General features: G+C 35.3%; 1 protein-coding gene across 13 annotated transcripts in view; it reads right to left on the reverse strand.

Annotated features, from left to right (window-relative positions):
* Positions 1-15,155, reverse strand: part of trip12 (thyroid hormone receptor interactor 12) — a 268,901-nt gene that overhangs the window by 92,401 nt on the left and 161,345 nt on the right. For all 13 annotated transcript variants that reach the window (XM_039760102.1, XM_039760094.1, XM_039760085.1 and 10 more), the window contains 7 exons: positions 14,001-14,096; positions 13,162-13,254; positions 12,419-12,580; positions 9,522-9,590; positions 9,128-9,293; positions 8,731-8,848; positions 4,074-4,230 (listed from right to left, as the gene is read on the reverse strand). In XM_039760102.1, coding sequence (XP_039616036.1) covers positions 4,074-4,230; positions 8,731-8,848; positions 9,128-9,293; positions 9,522-9,590; positions 12,419-12,580; positions 13,162-13,254; positions 14,001-14,096 — 861 coding nt within the window. The remainder of the gene's footprint in view (positions 1-4,073; positions 4,231-8,730; positions 8,849-9,127; positions 9,294-9,521; positions 9,591-12,418; positions 12,581-13,161; positions 13,255-14,000; positions 14,097-15,155) is intronic.

Raw genomic sequence — 15,155 nt, forward strand, 5'->3', positions numbered from 1 at the left:
ATAACTCGCGTTACAAAACCTTCAAATGATGTTAGTACAGTAATCCCTCGCTATATCGCGCTTCGACTTTCGCAGCTTCACTCTATCTCGGATTTTAAATGTAAGCATATCTAAATATATATCACAGATTTTTCGCTGGTTCGTGGATTTCTGTGGACAATGGGTCTTTCAATTTATGTTGCATGCTTCCTCAGTTTGTTTGCCCAGTTGATTTCATACAAGGGACGATATTGGCGGATGGCTGAGAAGCTACCCAATCAGAGCATGTATTACATATTAAATAAAACTCCTCAATGATATGCGATATGCTTCCCGCGCGCTGCTTCCCACACTTAAAAGCTCTAACAACCCGTATTGATTTTTCATTGTTTGCTTTTCTCTGTCTGTCACTCTCTCTGAGAAATACTGGCAGATACTTAGCCATCATGCAATACCATCAGGGAGGTATGACTGGCCCCATTATCTGCTCCTGATGGAGGGGGTGTGAGCAGAGGGGCTGTTTGCACAGTGGCTGTTTGCTTAGAAGATACGGACGCGCCTGTAAAAAAAATGCTGAAAGGCTACCTTCACATTGATCCCTTCATTGCGCCACTTTATCGTGGTGCTTGCATACTTAAAAGCGCACCAGCCCTATTGATTTTTCATTGTTTACTTTACTCTCTCTCTGACATTCTCCGCTCCTGACGGCGCACCTTGAAGAGGAAGATATGTTTGCATTCTTTTAATTGTGAGAAAGAACTGTCATCTCTGTCTTGTCATGGAGCACAGTTTAAACTTTTGACTAAAGGATGTTACTTCATGTCTAGAGGGCTCTAATAATGTTAAAAAACGTATTTAGAAGGTCGTAAACAGGTTTTCAATGCTCTAACTGCGAAAATATTAGATTTATAAATAAAGAAATCTACTTCTTCGAAATTCTTTTATCTGTCTGGAGCGGATCAACCGCTATGAACGAGGGTTTACTGTATAACTGTGCGGAGAATATTTATAAACAGTGTGGGAGAGTATCTAAGAGCTTAAAATATATAAAAAAATAACCAAACATATGGTTTCTACTTCGCGGATTTTCACCTATCGCGGGGGGTTCTGGAACGCAACCCCCGCGATCGAGGAGGGATTACTGTATAGACAAGTCTTATGTTCATATCTGCACATTTTTATAATCCATTTGCTATGTAGACACAGGATGCACTGCTAAACCTTCATTCAACCGAAATTTTTCTAAGATAAAACAAGACCTAACCTGAAATTATTCTCTCAAAATAAAAAAATAAATAAATGAGAGAACTAACCAAAACATGATAAACTAAAAATTGTCACAAGATAATGAAAAAGAAATGACAAGTGAAAGCAACAGAGAAACAAAAACTTATGGTTTAAAAAAAAACAAACAAAAAAAAACACTAAAGTAACACTGGAGTGAACAAACAAATTAAGTATATTTTTGCATTGCCAACCACTATTCAACAGTCAGCTTTGTAGAGATGCACATCTTGACATTTTTACCACTATTCTTTTAATCCAAAGACATTTATCATTCAAATAAGGACTTAAAGGATGCATGTTTTTGTCATTTTAATGAATAAAAAAAAAAACTCATTGATAAAAAAATTTACTTTGTGTACCGTGTTTTACTGCCAAATCAAGTGAGGGATGTTTCAAGCAGTGACCTACAGCACAATCTTAAGTATGCCAGTAAAGGGAATATTTACCTCGAAATACAAAACATAACTACTTACTTATATAGAGAAATGTCTATTGGTGGCAGGGAGCTGTGATTTTTAGGGACAGTATTTTTTTTTTATACTTTACTAAAAGGCAAATAAAATATTGTCAAGCAAGCCTAATGAAATTCAGAATTGAGACAAGACCAAATCCTAACTTGTCTTCAAGGCAGGATACAAGCTATGGCAGAGCATCTATCTACTAAAGGCCCTACTCATGCACACATCCAAACATACACAAAATAACAGTTGCAAATTAACCTAATGTGCATATCTTTGGGAAAGTAGGAAAAAATGGAGAACCCAGAGTAATTTCATGCTAAAACTGGTAGAACTCAGGGTGGCATAGCCACAAGGTAAAGCTATCATACCACAATCAATACTTCAGAAAAGTTTTTAAGTGTATTAATCTGCTACAAGTCATGGACATTACCACTAATTCTGAATTTATCCACATAATGTATGTGTGGTAACTGCTGAACTTCAAAACCAAGACTACAACAAAAACTTACTCATCTGCTAAAAGGATGCTGCAGCTGAACTAAAAGACAAAATCTAGATATATTTTAAATGCTAATTAAAATATGTCTAACTTGCACAAAGAATGAGTATAAACTGAAGAATAAATTGATTTATGAAATGAAAACGGAGACCTTCTATATACAACATCATTTAAAGAACCACTGAATGAATTTGTTTGAATTTGACGTTTGTTAATAAAATTTACAAAAAAGTGGTATGCTGTCTTAAAATGCCATTCAGGACTGCAGAATTTATTCAGTTTAAGCAGTTAACTGATCCAATCACTAAATTTATGATACAACAGATAATCATACTCAGTATAAAACTCTATAGCAGGGGTGCCCTATGCGTTGATCGCGATCGACCGGTAGATCGCAAAGGTAGTGCAGGTAGATCGCGTTGCGTTCATAAATTTTTTTTAAATATTAGTTTATCATATATCTTCCTTATGGCATTTGCCACTTGATTGACATACAGGGCGGCCAGTCTGAGATCTCTTTTCTTCTTACGCACTGGTCATCCCGCACACATGATAAAGCTCATGAGCTACTGCAAAACTCCGGCTAAGTGATCTAGTTAGCCTTACAATTTATATCGACTAAAGAAGGGATTAAAAAAAAAATTGTTTGGGGAGGATATGGGCTGGATGTGAAATTGGAAGAGGATTTTTTTTCTCACAATGTCACAATCGAAGTGAGTTTGTCTGATCTGTCAATATATCATTGCTATTCCAAAGAAGGAAAATGTGGAAAGGCATCTTTCAAACTGTTCATAAAAACTACAAAACTGACTTCCTACTGAAAAGTGATCTGAGAAAGAGAAAGGAGAGGGAACTAAAATCGCAGTTAAATCGGACAGCCATCATTTTTCACTCGGCTGAATTCAAAAGCAAGGGCAGACACACCGGAGCATCTTTCCGGGTGATATTTGGGGAACATCCAAAACCTCGCGTCAGAGCTGGAGATGCAATTTTCAATCCGCTCTGTAGCGTATGCTGTCAAGTTGCGCATACACATACGCTAGAGAGCGGATTGAAAATTGCCTGTCAGACTTTGGCAGATGGTTTCAAGACTCAAGCTTTACTTGAGCCAATCGCTACATTTAAGTGCTATCCATTTAGGGAAGATGTTGAGGGTGATTCATCCGCATCACAAATTGCAACACTGTTTCACCTAAAACTCCTCTACAGTGGAGGATGAGGTTTTGACACTACAGGATGACAATAAGCTGAAGTCTGGGGCTCTTGGACAGTTTTGGAACTTACTCACAGAGGAAAAGTACCCAAACATGAGGAAATGTGCTACCTCCTTGACTGCATTATTCGGCTCTATTTATTTATGCAAGTCAGCCTTTTACCATATGAAGATTATTAAATCCAAATACTGCAGTGACCATAAATGTATTTAATTGTTATTGTGCCATAAAGGTTATTCAGTTATGCAAGGTACGACAACATATATTTTATGTATAAAGTATACTCAGTATATGTATAATTTTTAAAGTAGGTAGATCATTTCAATCTGGTCATTTTAAAAGTAGCTCGCAAGCCGAAAAAGTGTGGGCACCCCTGCTCTATAGTATAAAAAACAATATTACACAATATTGAAATCTGAAAAAGAAACATTACCTGCAAAGAGAATTCACACAAGTAAGTTAGCGGCACACACAAACAAACTGATACATAGCAAAAAAAAAAAAAAAAATGCTTTTGAACCCTGGTAAAAACGTCGTTTTAAGACCTATTCTTTGTTGTTTCAAACACATTGGAATTTAAAAAAAAAAAAAAACTATGAAGTTTACCATTCTAAGAGAAGAAATTAATTATACCTCGATTATGCGACTGTCAATTCGGTTATAAGGATGCCACAGACCTCGGTCATCTCTCCACTGCCAGATTGCACCATCAGTGTTTTGAGCATTTCCCTTTTTCAGCATTGTATCCACAGCAAAAATACCTTCTTTAGGCAAGCAAGGCATTAGCTCACTGTAATTAGAAATCACAATTTGTTTTTATTTTTGGGTAGCTATTAAATGTTGAACACTTCTTGCACCCAACACCAGACAATGGTTCATGTAATAATAGATGACACAATCCCAATAAGAAATTATCAACTAATTCAAGCATAAATCATATAAAAGGAAAATGTTATGTCAGTTTTATATGTGCTGCAAGTAATTACCTATGCAGTAAGGTATACAAAAAATAGGCCAGCAGAATATATTTGTTTTTATTTCTGTGATTGTATATCTTTCAACATGTTTCCTGTGAATTATTAAATAAAATTTGCAGATACTATAAATTAAAACATAGTAAATGAGTAGTGTAATTTCTCAAGCAAGTACATAATTAATCAATAGTTACTTAGCTGAATATAAATGGTGATACACCACCTTGTCATTTCTACATTAAATGAATCACAAACATGTGTGAGTACAGAACCCTCTGTCTGTGTTAATGTAAGGCTTTTGTTCTTTTAGGTCTATCAAAGTTAATGTATGCGATTAACTTTTAAAGGTGTAATGTATTACTTTCCTTAATTATGTTCACTGACACCCCTTACTATCTAAAGCAAATGGTCTTCAAACTAGGGACTATGGTTGCAGAAAGGTTTACATTACCAAAAATCAATTAAATATTGTCTTTATATTGCATAGTTTAGAATAAACACATAGGTAAATGAAATGTCTTTAGTTATTATATAAATTAAATTCTCTATCAGTCACTTCACAAGGAAAAAAAAAAAAAAAAAAGCTAAAAAGAGAGGACTATAAGGACAATTAGTGAGTCTCCATGCTCATCTATGTTTCAACTCCTACATGGTGTCTCACAGTACTCCTGCCGCTAAGACTCCATTCCTCTCAATCCCACCCCAACTCTCCTCTTCCATGTCTATGTCCCACATCAAGTCATCTACCACTCACCAAGCCCAATGGATTTCGGTGAAAGTGTTTCACCTGAGTGCTCTCTTTCTCACACAATCAAGTTAAACAGAATGCCCATTCCTTTGTCTGAGGTCTAATTCTGAAATCTTACAAGATTTTTTTTTCATTTTGGTGAACTTATTTGTACCATTACTTTTAGAACAGTTTTATTTAAAAATTGAGAGATTAAGAATATTTAATATTGAGCAAAGAGCAAAAATAAAATTCATGTATCTAAGCATTTTAGTGTTATTACTATTAATTAAGAGTTAAAGGCTATTGTTTCAGACAGAGTTGCCAATGTTTGGTAACCTTCATCTTCCTACTAAAAATAAATGCAGTAATTATCTTAAGTTACGAGAATAACTGTGCTAAAAGTTTGAAAATGATAACATGACATTGACAATACCCTTACACACCCTTATATTGTGCCTAAGAAAAACAAAAAGACATACACACCCACACAAAAACTCTCTGTAATCACTTCAAATGATTACAATTCAAAATATCAAATCCTGGATGTCCTATACCAAGAGAAAATGTTAAAAACTCTGGCCGAGAGATATTTCTTGATATTTAATCACATTCTATAGGGACTGCAAAACTATAGCCTGCGGGCCAAATCCAGAACTTGGAACATTTTAGATTGGCCCAGGAAAGTCTGTGAAAGTCATATTTATTATTTAGGTTTAAAAAAAAAAAAAAAAATCACTCATTCTCTATATTTAGTGTAAAGCAACAACATTCCTGTATAAATCCAACACGTCTTTCTGTACCTTCCACTGTAGTGTTTTTTGATACTTTAATGATGCCTTTAAGTACATGTACTGTACTTCTATTGGTTGAATTAAACACTTTTTTTTAATGTTTTATATAATGAGGCTTTTAAGTACATGTATACCTGGCTGAAATAAGCTTGCATTTCTTTGTCAACCAATCTGGGACAAAGTCAGTTACAAATAAGATGTTTATAATTTGAAGTGCAATGGATAGCAAGAAGCAGTAGTCATGTCTAAGAAATGTGAAAACTGATGCAGAGTGTTGAAGTTTAACAATAAATGGTCAGAGGATTACTTCTGTTCACCATGGAAAGACAAAGTTATTTGTCTTGTATGTCAAGAGACGATCGCTATAGTAAAAGAATATATTGTCAGACGACACTACCAGAGCAAACATCAGGACAGGGTTTCAGAATACATGTGAGATGAAAGGATGGTCAAGTTACAGCAGTTAAAGAAGACACTCCTGGGACAGAAAAATCTTTTCCAAAGGAAATTCCAAGAAAACATATAAGCCATGAGAGCAACTGACCAAATATCACATCTTATTACAACATCGTGGAAACTGTTCCCAGGGGGCAAATTCAACAAACAGTGTGTGCAAGAGCTGGTGGATGAAACAAGAAGAAATGGGAGTGAGACAAAACATTTTTTGAGCATCCAATTTAATGAAAACAACGATTAAACTGAAACAGGCTGTTTTACAGCTGATCAAAAGTGTCGGACCACACCTCCAAAACAACCCGTAAACCCCCCCAAAACAGAAATCAAACTTCCAAACATGAACTCAGTACTGAGTAGTTCCACCGTTATTGTTGATCACTTCAAAAATCCGTTGCGGCATGCTTGATGCACGCGTTTCCATTAAGTGAGTGGGAACATTTCTCCAAATGGTGAAGACGGCCGCACGAAGGGCATCTACTGTCTGGAACTGTTGTCCAATTTTGTAAACTTACCTTGCCATCCAACCCCAAAGGTTCTCAATTAGATTTAGATCAGGGAAACAAGCAGGATGGGCCAAAAGAGTTATGTTATTCTCCTGGAAGAAGTCCCTTGTCCTGCGGGCATTGTGTACTGTAGCGTTGTCCTGTTGAAAAACCCAGTCTTTACCACACAGACGAGGGCCCTCAGTCATGGGGAATGCTCTCTGCAACATCTGGACATAGCCAGTGGCCGTTTGACGCCCCTGCACTTCCTGAAGATCCATTGTTCCACTGAAGGAAAAAGCACCACAGACCATTATGGCGCCCCCCCTCCACTGTGGCGCGTAGAAAACATCTCAGGTGGGATCTGCTTGTCATGCCAGTTAACGTTGGAAACCATCAGGACCATCAAGGTTACATTTTTTCTCATCAGAGAATAAAACTTTCTTCCACCTTTGAATGTCCCATGTTTGGTGCTCTCTTGCAAAGTCCAAACGAGCAGCTCTGTGGCGTTCAAGGAGATGAGGTCTTTGAAGACGTTTTTTGTTTTTGAAGCCCTTCAGTCTCAGATGCCGTCTGATGGTTATGGGGCTGCAGTCAGCACCAGTAACTGCCTTAATTTGGGTCGAGGATCGTCCAGTGTCTTGACAGACAGCAATTGGATCCTCCGGCTCAGTGCTGGTGAAATTTTTTTGGGTCTTCCACTTGACTTTTTTATTCCATAACCCTCAGGATCATTTAAGAAATTCCAAATGACTGTCTTACTGCGTCCCACCTCAGCAGTGATGGCGCGCTGTGAGACCCCCTGCTTATGCAGTTCAACAACCCGACCACGTTCAAAAAGGGAGTTTTTTTGCCTTTGCCATCAGAACGTGTGACTACCTGAAAGAAAATGACAATGAATCCACATCTTTGCACAGATTTGGCCTTTTAAAGGCATGTGGTCCTAAAATCTTGATCAGCTGTAAAACAGCTTGTTTCAATTTAATCGTTATTTTCAATTAATTGAATGCTCAAAAAATGTTTTGTCTCAATCCCATTTCTTCTTGTTGCATGATGAAGCTCTACTTGGATCCTCGTTAAGATCCGACCACGCAAAATATGATTTTTTTGCCATTTTTCAAGTGGTCTTACACTTCTGATCGGGACTGTATGTCCTGAGAAATATGATGTCTTTAATAGTGCAAGTTTATTGGCCCTAACTGTAACAAGAAGAGTGGAGGATTTGGGTAAGATTTTTTTCCAGCATTTAAAATGCATTGCCCAAAACATTTTTTATTTATTGATTTAATAGCATACACAAATGACCTGAATTACAGATTGCAAGGCAAAGGGAAACTTATTTGTGATTTCTATAGTTATGTGAAGAGGTTCTCAAATGAAGGTATCATTTTTCAATACGCAATTATCACATGGCACATTTGACCATTTACCTGTTTGTTTGGGTCTTCAGCAAAACAAAACACTTGATTCTGATTTCCCCAAAGACATGGTTATATAAATAATTAGACTGCTGCAAGCACAGTTTTGTGATAAATGTATCATGTATCAAGAATTTACATGAAAAGCACAAGTCTTCACATTTTGAGCAACTAAGAAAATGTACAGTAATCACATTTACAAAAGACTACAGGACATTGCTGAAGTATTTCGATTATACATGGAATAAAATGAATTTAATCGAGTGACATTTTGAGATTGGTTGTGATTAAAAATTTTAATTATTTTGACAGATATGTACACACACAAGAATGGTTTTCAATATGAATTTGTTTCATGAAGAACAGACTCTTAATATTCTAATCTTGTATTCAAAATACTCAAGGAAGGCTATTTTAACATAAAAATATATATAAATACCAGATGAGAGAGGTTAGTTCATAAAGTTCTTGAGGACTACGTGGCACAAGGTCTATCTGGTCTTGACAGCTGCCATTTGAGGCACCACACAGAAGAAATCTTAGAGTTTCTGCAATGTCTGAAAGATAATCAACATATGCAATATCAGGTTAAAACATGTAAATGTTTAGCAAGCTGAAAAGAAGCTTAATATGAACGTAACTTGCTTCCTTTATATTTGTGCCAGCAATTGAGTAGTTTAAAAACAGATTAGGGAAATACCTAAAATAATCCAAAACATGTGTGTACATATACGTGTGTGTATATATATACATACATACATAAAAAAAATTAATTCCAAGCATATTCAGACTTAATTCTACATAAAATTGGAAAGGATAAAAACTTGTATACTCACTTTGCTTCATAAGTTGTACAGCCAGAGAAGGACAATTAGAACACATAAGAGAAAACATGCGGACAACCATGATGAACATGCCTGAGCTCAAAATAGGAGGAGTCACTACCAAAAGCTGCTGAATATTGGTTAACAAGTCTTTTGATGCAACCTGTTGTAGCAAGTTCTGTAAAACACAATAATTTAAACTTAAGAATGCCATTTAATTCACCCACTGTTTGACACTTCTTTTTTTAAATCTGTAAACTAACTTTTATAAAATAGTCATTACTTGCAACTTTCATAGGATATCCTTAAATAATCAGAAAATGAAATAAAGCCAACAAGTATTTTAAGAAGTGTACCTATAAAATAAAAAAAAATTATATATATATATATTATGTATTTAAATTACCTCTTCGTGCTGGAAGTTGTCTACAAGGCGGGCAAAACAAAGGCAAGTGCTTTCAACAGATTTCTTATCCTACAAAAGCCAAGCAAAATGACACCAAAAAAAAGTTAGATTTATTTTTAACAAAAAAAAAAATTTTTGAAAACATTTAATTACTTACACTGAGAAAAGCTTTATTCTAATAGAAAGGTAGCTTTAAAACATTTTTCTTCTATTTTGAAGACATTTTTATATTTTTTTACTGGTTTCATGTTTTGCTTTACAATATATTAACTACATCTCTGAGACACACATTAGGATCAACTTCCAGTTCAGCAACACAAGGCAATGTGCACCCAAGGTAATGTAAATGATCACTGCAGATTATTCATTAAGTTAAACCTCATAGGATATCTGCTCCAAATACTACTGTAAGTATATCAAACACTGTTGAAAGATTAGCAAAAATTTAACTCCAATAAGGACACAGAAATAGAACATTCTCAAAATGAGACCCAAAGAGACAGGCTACTTTTAGGAACATTCACAATGAGTACCGGGTTTCTTTTAAGATAATCTAGGTTCAGCTAAACTGAGCTGAAGGAGGATTTATTTCACAAAAACTGATTACAAGTGTATATTATTTATTATTAGGGAATGCAAGGTCTCTGTCATGGTAATAAGCTTTAAACCCTTATCAAGCGGGGTCATTTTTGCTAAATCGCTTGTAATTTGACCTCTCCAAATTAGAATCATTGCTGTTATTGAACTAGCTGGAGTATAAACACGTTTGGTCTCTTTGTAAAGGTAACATTCTCTAGTTTCACCCTTAGTAGTCAGAATCACTGTAGGTGTGGCTGATCAAAAGTTATGCACATTAAAACTCACAGAAAAAATGAATTTTTTGGTTCTCGCCTAGGTTTTTTTGTGAAAATAAAGGCCTCTATAGCTGCAGTAGGTAGGTGGGGACAGAAACACAGAATAACTTGTTGACTACTCACATTTCAAATTTGAAAAGAATACCTGTAAAAATGACATTTTTACACCAGTTTTTATGTGGGCATGTCCAGGTGCTTTTTAGAGGGACCTATGGTTTAGCCATTATCCACATTTTGGAACGTATGAAAAAAGTGTAATAACTTTTGAATGCTTCAACCCACATATATCAATGAGGGCTCTACTGAAAGCTTACACCTAAAGGGATCTATATCTACATACAGTGTCACTCTATTAGTTATAGAAATTCATATTCCATAATAAAAACAATAAAAAATACACATTTCAATATAAAAAGTGTCAAAACAAGTCTTATGGGCTAAAAATATATATATATATATTTTATTTTTTACTTTTTTTTTTTAATAAAATGCACACAAACTATATAAGTTTTTTTACAACACAGCTCAGCGTTTTTCCATGTGCCACTGATTGTAGCAATCCCTAGCAGGCAGAAAGCACAAGGGCGTGTCACATGTCGCTCTCTGCCATTAGACGTCTCCTGGTCCGATCGATCACTGTCACGCCGCGTACATGCCTCTATTACTTAATCGAGAGTGTATTTACGTTTATCTGTGCTTTTATCCATATTTAAAATGCAAAAAAACTTGGTGAAATCACAATAAACAACCACGCACCAAGTCTGCAGACTGGCACAAATGCCAGCCGCGCAGCTCGATCGGTTTCGTTTACAAGTTAGCATGGCAAGTTACATATCGGCGTGCTCAGCTGCTCATTGGCTGTAAGTTTGGAGTGTCACTCGCAGCGTCCAATCAAACTGGTAGATTCTACCAGGGTTTGGAGTTGTGCGTCATCGTTCAGCTGTCTGTGACACTTGTTGGCTATACGAGGTGCCAGTCACCCCCCAGACCCCTCGTAATTGGCCAACTTAGGTGTCAATCAGAAGCTAACACTTCCGTGTAACATGCTTTAGCATGGTTATTGCCGACAGAAACAAATTACGTCTGATATGACCAATAGAAATGAAAAAAAATGTCGGAGCTAGTCTCAAGTTAAGAAACGTTTTCTGGAGTTTTTGTTCCTTTGAGGATCTATAGTGTGTTTTGGACCTAATCGTTTTACTGGATTATATTCCCTGGAGCCTTATGGACAGAATGAGATCAATATTGCTCGGAAATATTGATGTTTGACTTGCAGAGAGCCTTCAAAGGTAGTCAAAGGTAGGAAAAGTCAGCTCTTAAAAGTATTTACTTCTCTGTAAAAAAGGATTTAGTGTCAGTGCTGTGGTTGTTGTGTGTCAAAATGGTTTATATCATCGGAAAGACGAGACTCTGAATTTTCATTTGATGTGTAGTATGTCGAGGTGCATGACAGAGGGGCATGCACACATGGCTGTGACATGATTGTGACGTCGTCCAATCGTCGTGTCCATGTTAAGTGGTTTTAAAAGAGGCTGAAACCTAGCCACCATGTGCATAATATACACATGCCTGTTTTTCTATTGCATGACTTAAAAAGCAGGAATTCTTGTTATTAAAATTTAATTCTATAAATGGATGTCACGTTTTCTCTTAACATTTACAACCCACAGAGAAAAACAGGGACATTATTTCATCAAGATTTCACCTTACTAAAAGCTACAGACCATGTAAAATCGAGTCAGAGTTTCTTACATTTCAACAGTTTGTTTTTGTGGGTCCAGCTTTATCATGTTTTTATAAATAAATAAAACACTGTTTAACAACAAGAAATTAACAGGTAAAATATCTGCCAATTGAAGATTTTTTTTTTAAATGTCACTTTGTAATCTTTTACATCCAGGTTTAACAGGAAAAAATATATTTAGCACGAGGCAAAGAAGCAACTACTTACTTGCACATTTTAAGATATCCTTGGTGGCTAATATTTTTATTATAAGGATCATGCACCATTTACAAGCAGATTTTAATAAATGTAAAAGTTACCTGGTGAGTCAGCCTTTGGGTAAGTAAAGGCAGTGAATCAGAAACAAAATGGAACTCATCAGGGGTAATACTCTGGCAACAATTTGCTGCAATAGCCAGTGCATTTCTCTGAGCATTAATGCTGAAGAATTCCAGATACAACAAGCAATCTGCCAAGCCTCCCTGTATTGTTGGAAAAACTTAGTGTTAATATTTGACAATTTCACACTCTAATTTGCAGGATAACAAAAAGTAAACTGCTCACATTTAGTTTTACTATTATGACATTTAAACAGTACATTCAGAGGAAAAGATGAATATGTAGTATGTAAGAAAGAAACAGAAAATGTCTTCAAGAAATGGTCATATAAATTATACAGAGACATACATTACTATATACTCATTACATTACAAACAGAAGTAATATTTGCATTTTTGCAACAGGACACTGAGATGTATGATTTGTAATACTTAATTTACTTATTACAGATGCATAGACTGGTCTAAATAGTTATTGTAATGGATTTTTGAAAGTTAAAATCACACAAGCACCAAAAATACAATTGTTTAAATTAGTAATACAGTATTGTTAACCTTTCAGAATTAAATAAACAAACATCAGATATAGTAACTATGATTAAAACAATGCAATTAACTATGAATACATTTTTGAAGATTAGAATAAATCTTAAAAGTAAACTGCAATTTTATTACATACATCTCTTGCCCAATAAACTGGGTAAACTTTTAAATCAGATACTTACAGCCTGCAAGATTGCCTTGCTGTGTCTACGTGAAAGCATTTCAAGAGCTGTCAATGCCTGTTCTGCCACATCAATGAACTGAATGACTTGCAGCTAACAGAAACAAAGCATTAACAGAAATGTACCTTACATTAATGTTCAAGGGAATATAAAACCTTTCAACATAAAATAAACTTAATTGTTATAGTATAATCCATTAAGATTTATTGTAAACACATATGGAAAAACAGTTTTACTTTACATTTAAGTGTAAATGTGCCTCTCAGATTCTTTTTCACCTTGAGCATGGTGAAAGTGCTATATAAAGAAAATGTATTATTAATGTTATTATTATTTTTCCTTGATTTACTCCATCTTCACAGTTTAAAATTACAAATTACACAATTCAGACATTACTGAAGTGCACATTGTAGCCCTCAAGAAAGGTATTTGCATACATTTCAGTCACACCATGTAGAAATGTCAGCACTTTTTTATTATATTAAACTGCCATTTAAAAGTCTTTTTGTCTATATCACTACTTTTTTTTTTTAAATGGACCTGAAAACCACTGAAAGAAGAGACATATTACTGCATGAGTTAGCACTGGTTGACTGTTTATATGAATTTTACTCTGTTTAAACAGGATTAACCTAAGACAGACAGACAGACTCTACTCGTGCTGGGGAACAATAAATATAGTATATTTTACAATGTAAAAAAACAAATTATAAAAAATCACTAGACAGACAAAAATGTTTTAATGAATGTACCACGTTAAATCCTGAACTGTATTTTCAAACAGAGCTTTGCTTTGCAATTAGTCATCAAAATAGCTCGAAAGTCAGAAAATTGCTTACTTTTTCCAAGAACACTGGGATGGCATCAACCACTACTGCCGAAGACCTAGGAAGTGCCTCCATCATGTATGTCAAAGCCCTGGACGCATGATTCATCTGTTAAAAGTAATAAATCTGTTTACATGCCAAAATCTATATAATAGGAAACAAATTTCTTTAAATGGTAATGACAGCTCAAACATTTAATAATTTTACCCAGAAAATTACAGTGAACCATCAGAAAATATTTATTTTACTTCTTCAACAAGACCTTTATATTATCCTTGGTTTTATTCAGTTTTGAGAATTTTGGTCAGGTTAACTAATAATAATAAAACACTAAGGAGATTAGTCAGTTTGGCTTTAGTGACATGATGAAAGAGGGAGTGCAAGTGTGAGATGCATAAGGAGGAGTAAAGGTGCACATTGAGAGACTCGCTTTCAAAGACAGAAAGCATAAAAACCTACTGGAGGTGAGAAAGGTGCCTCGCAAAACAGTCTAAGAAGCAGGCTTTATGGGAATGCACTGAAGAAAGGGATTGCTGGTGAAGAGAGATTCAGATACACATAAATACAGAGGAAAGACACGGAAAGTAAATGTAAGGCAAGAGACGAAGTATTTTAAATTTATCTGCTGCTAGACTAAAATAAAGCAGATAAAATTCCAAAAAACAAATGCAATTTTACATAAAAAAGGAAAAACACAAAAATATACTTTCAGATGTAAAACAAATTGTAAGACTTCCCCTGAATTACTAAGAACTTTGCAAAAACTCACATATACAAATAGTATTTTAATACCACAAAGAAGTGCATTTTTGTTGTTATGAAGACTAGCAAAGAAGACTGAGTCTGGAATTATTTTCAAATGTGCACTGCAAGAATAAACATCCAGTCATCTTTAAAGTCATCACAAGCATACCCTTACTACGGCCACGGAACGGAACATGGCTAAATGCTGGTGATGCACAATATTTCAATCAACCTAATAGCTGATGCTGCATTCAGAGACAGTAACCTTGTGAGAGCCCGCGGAATGGGGCTGGGCTATGCTAAGCTCAGCTTGTGACGGGTGATTCTCATATGTACTTCTCACATAATTATGATTGCTAAACACATCATGGAATAGCTGAATAAACCCAAGTAGCCCAAGAATTTCTTTGAATGTCAAACAAT

Source organism: Polypterus senegalus, chromosome 1 (genome assembly GCF_016835505.1).
Source record: "Polypterus senegalus isolate Bchr_013 chromosome 1, ASM1683550v1, whole genome shotgun sequence".
NCBI lineage: Eukaryota > Metazoa > Chordata > Cladistia > Polypteriformes > Polypteridae > Polypterus > Polypterus senegalus.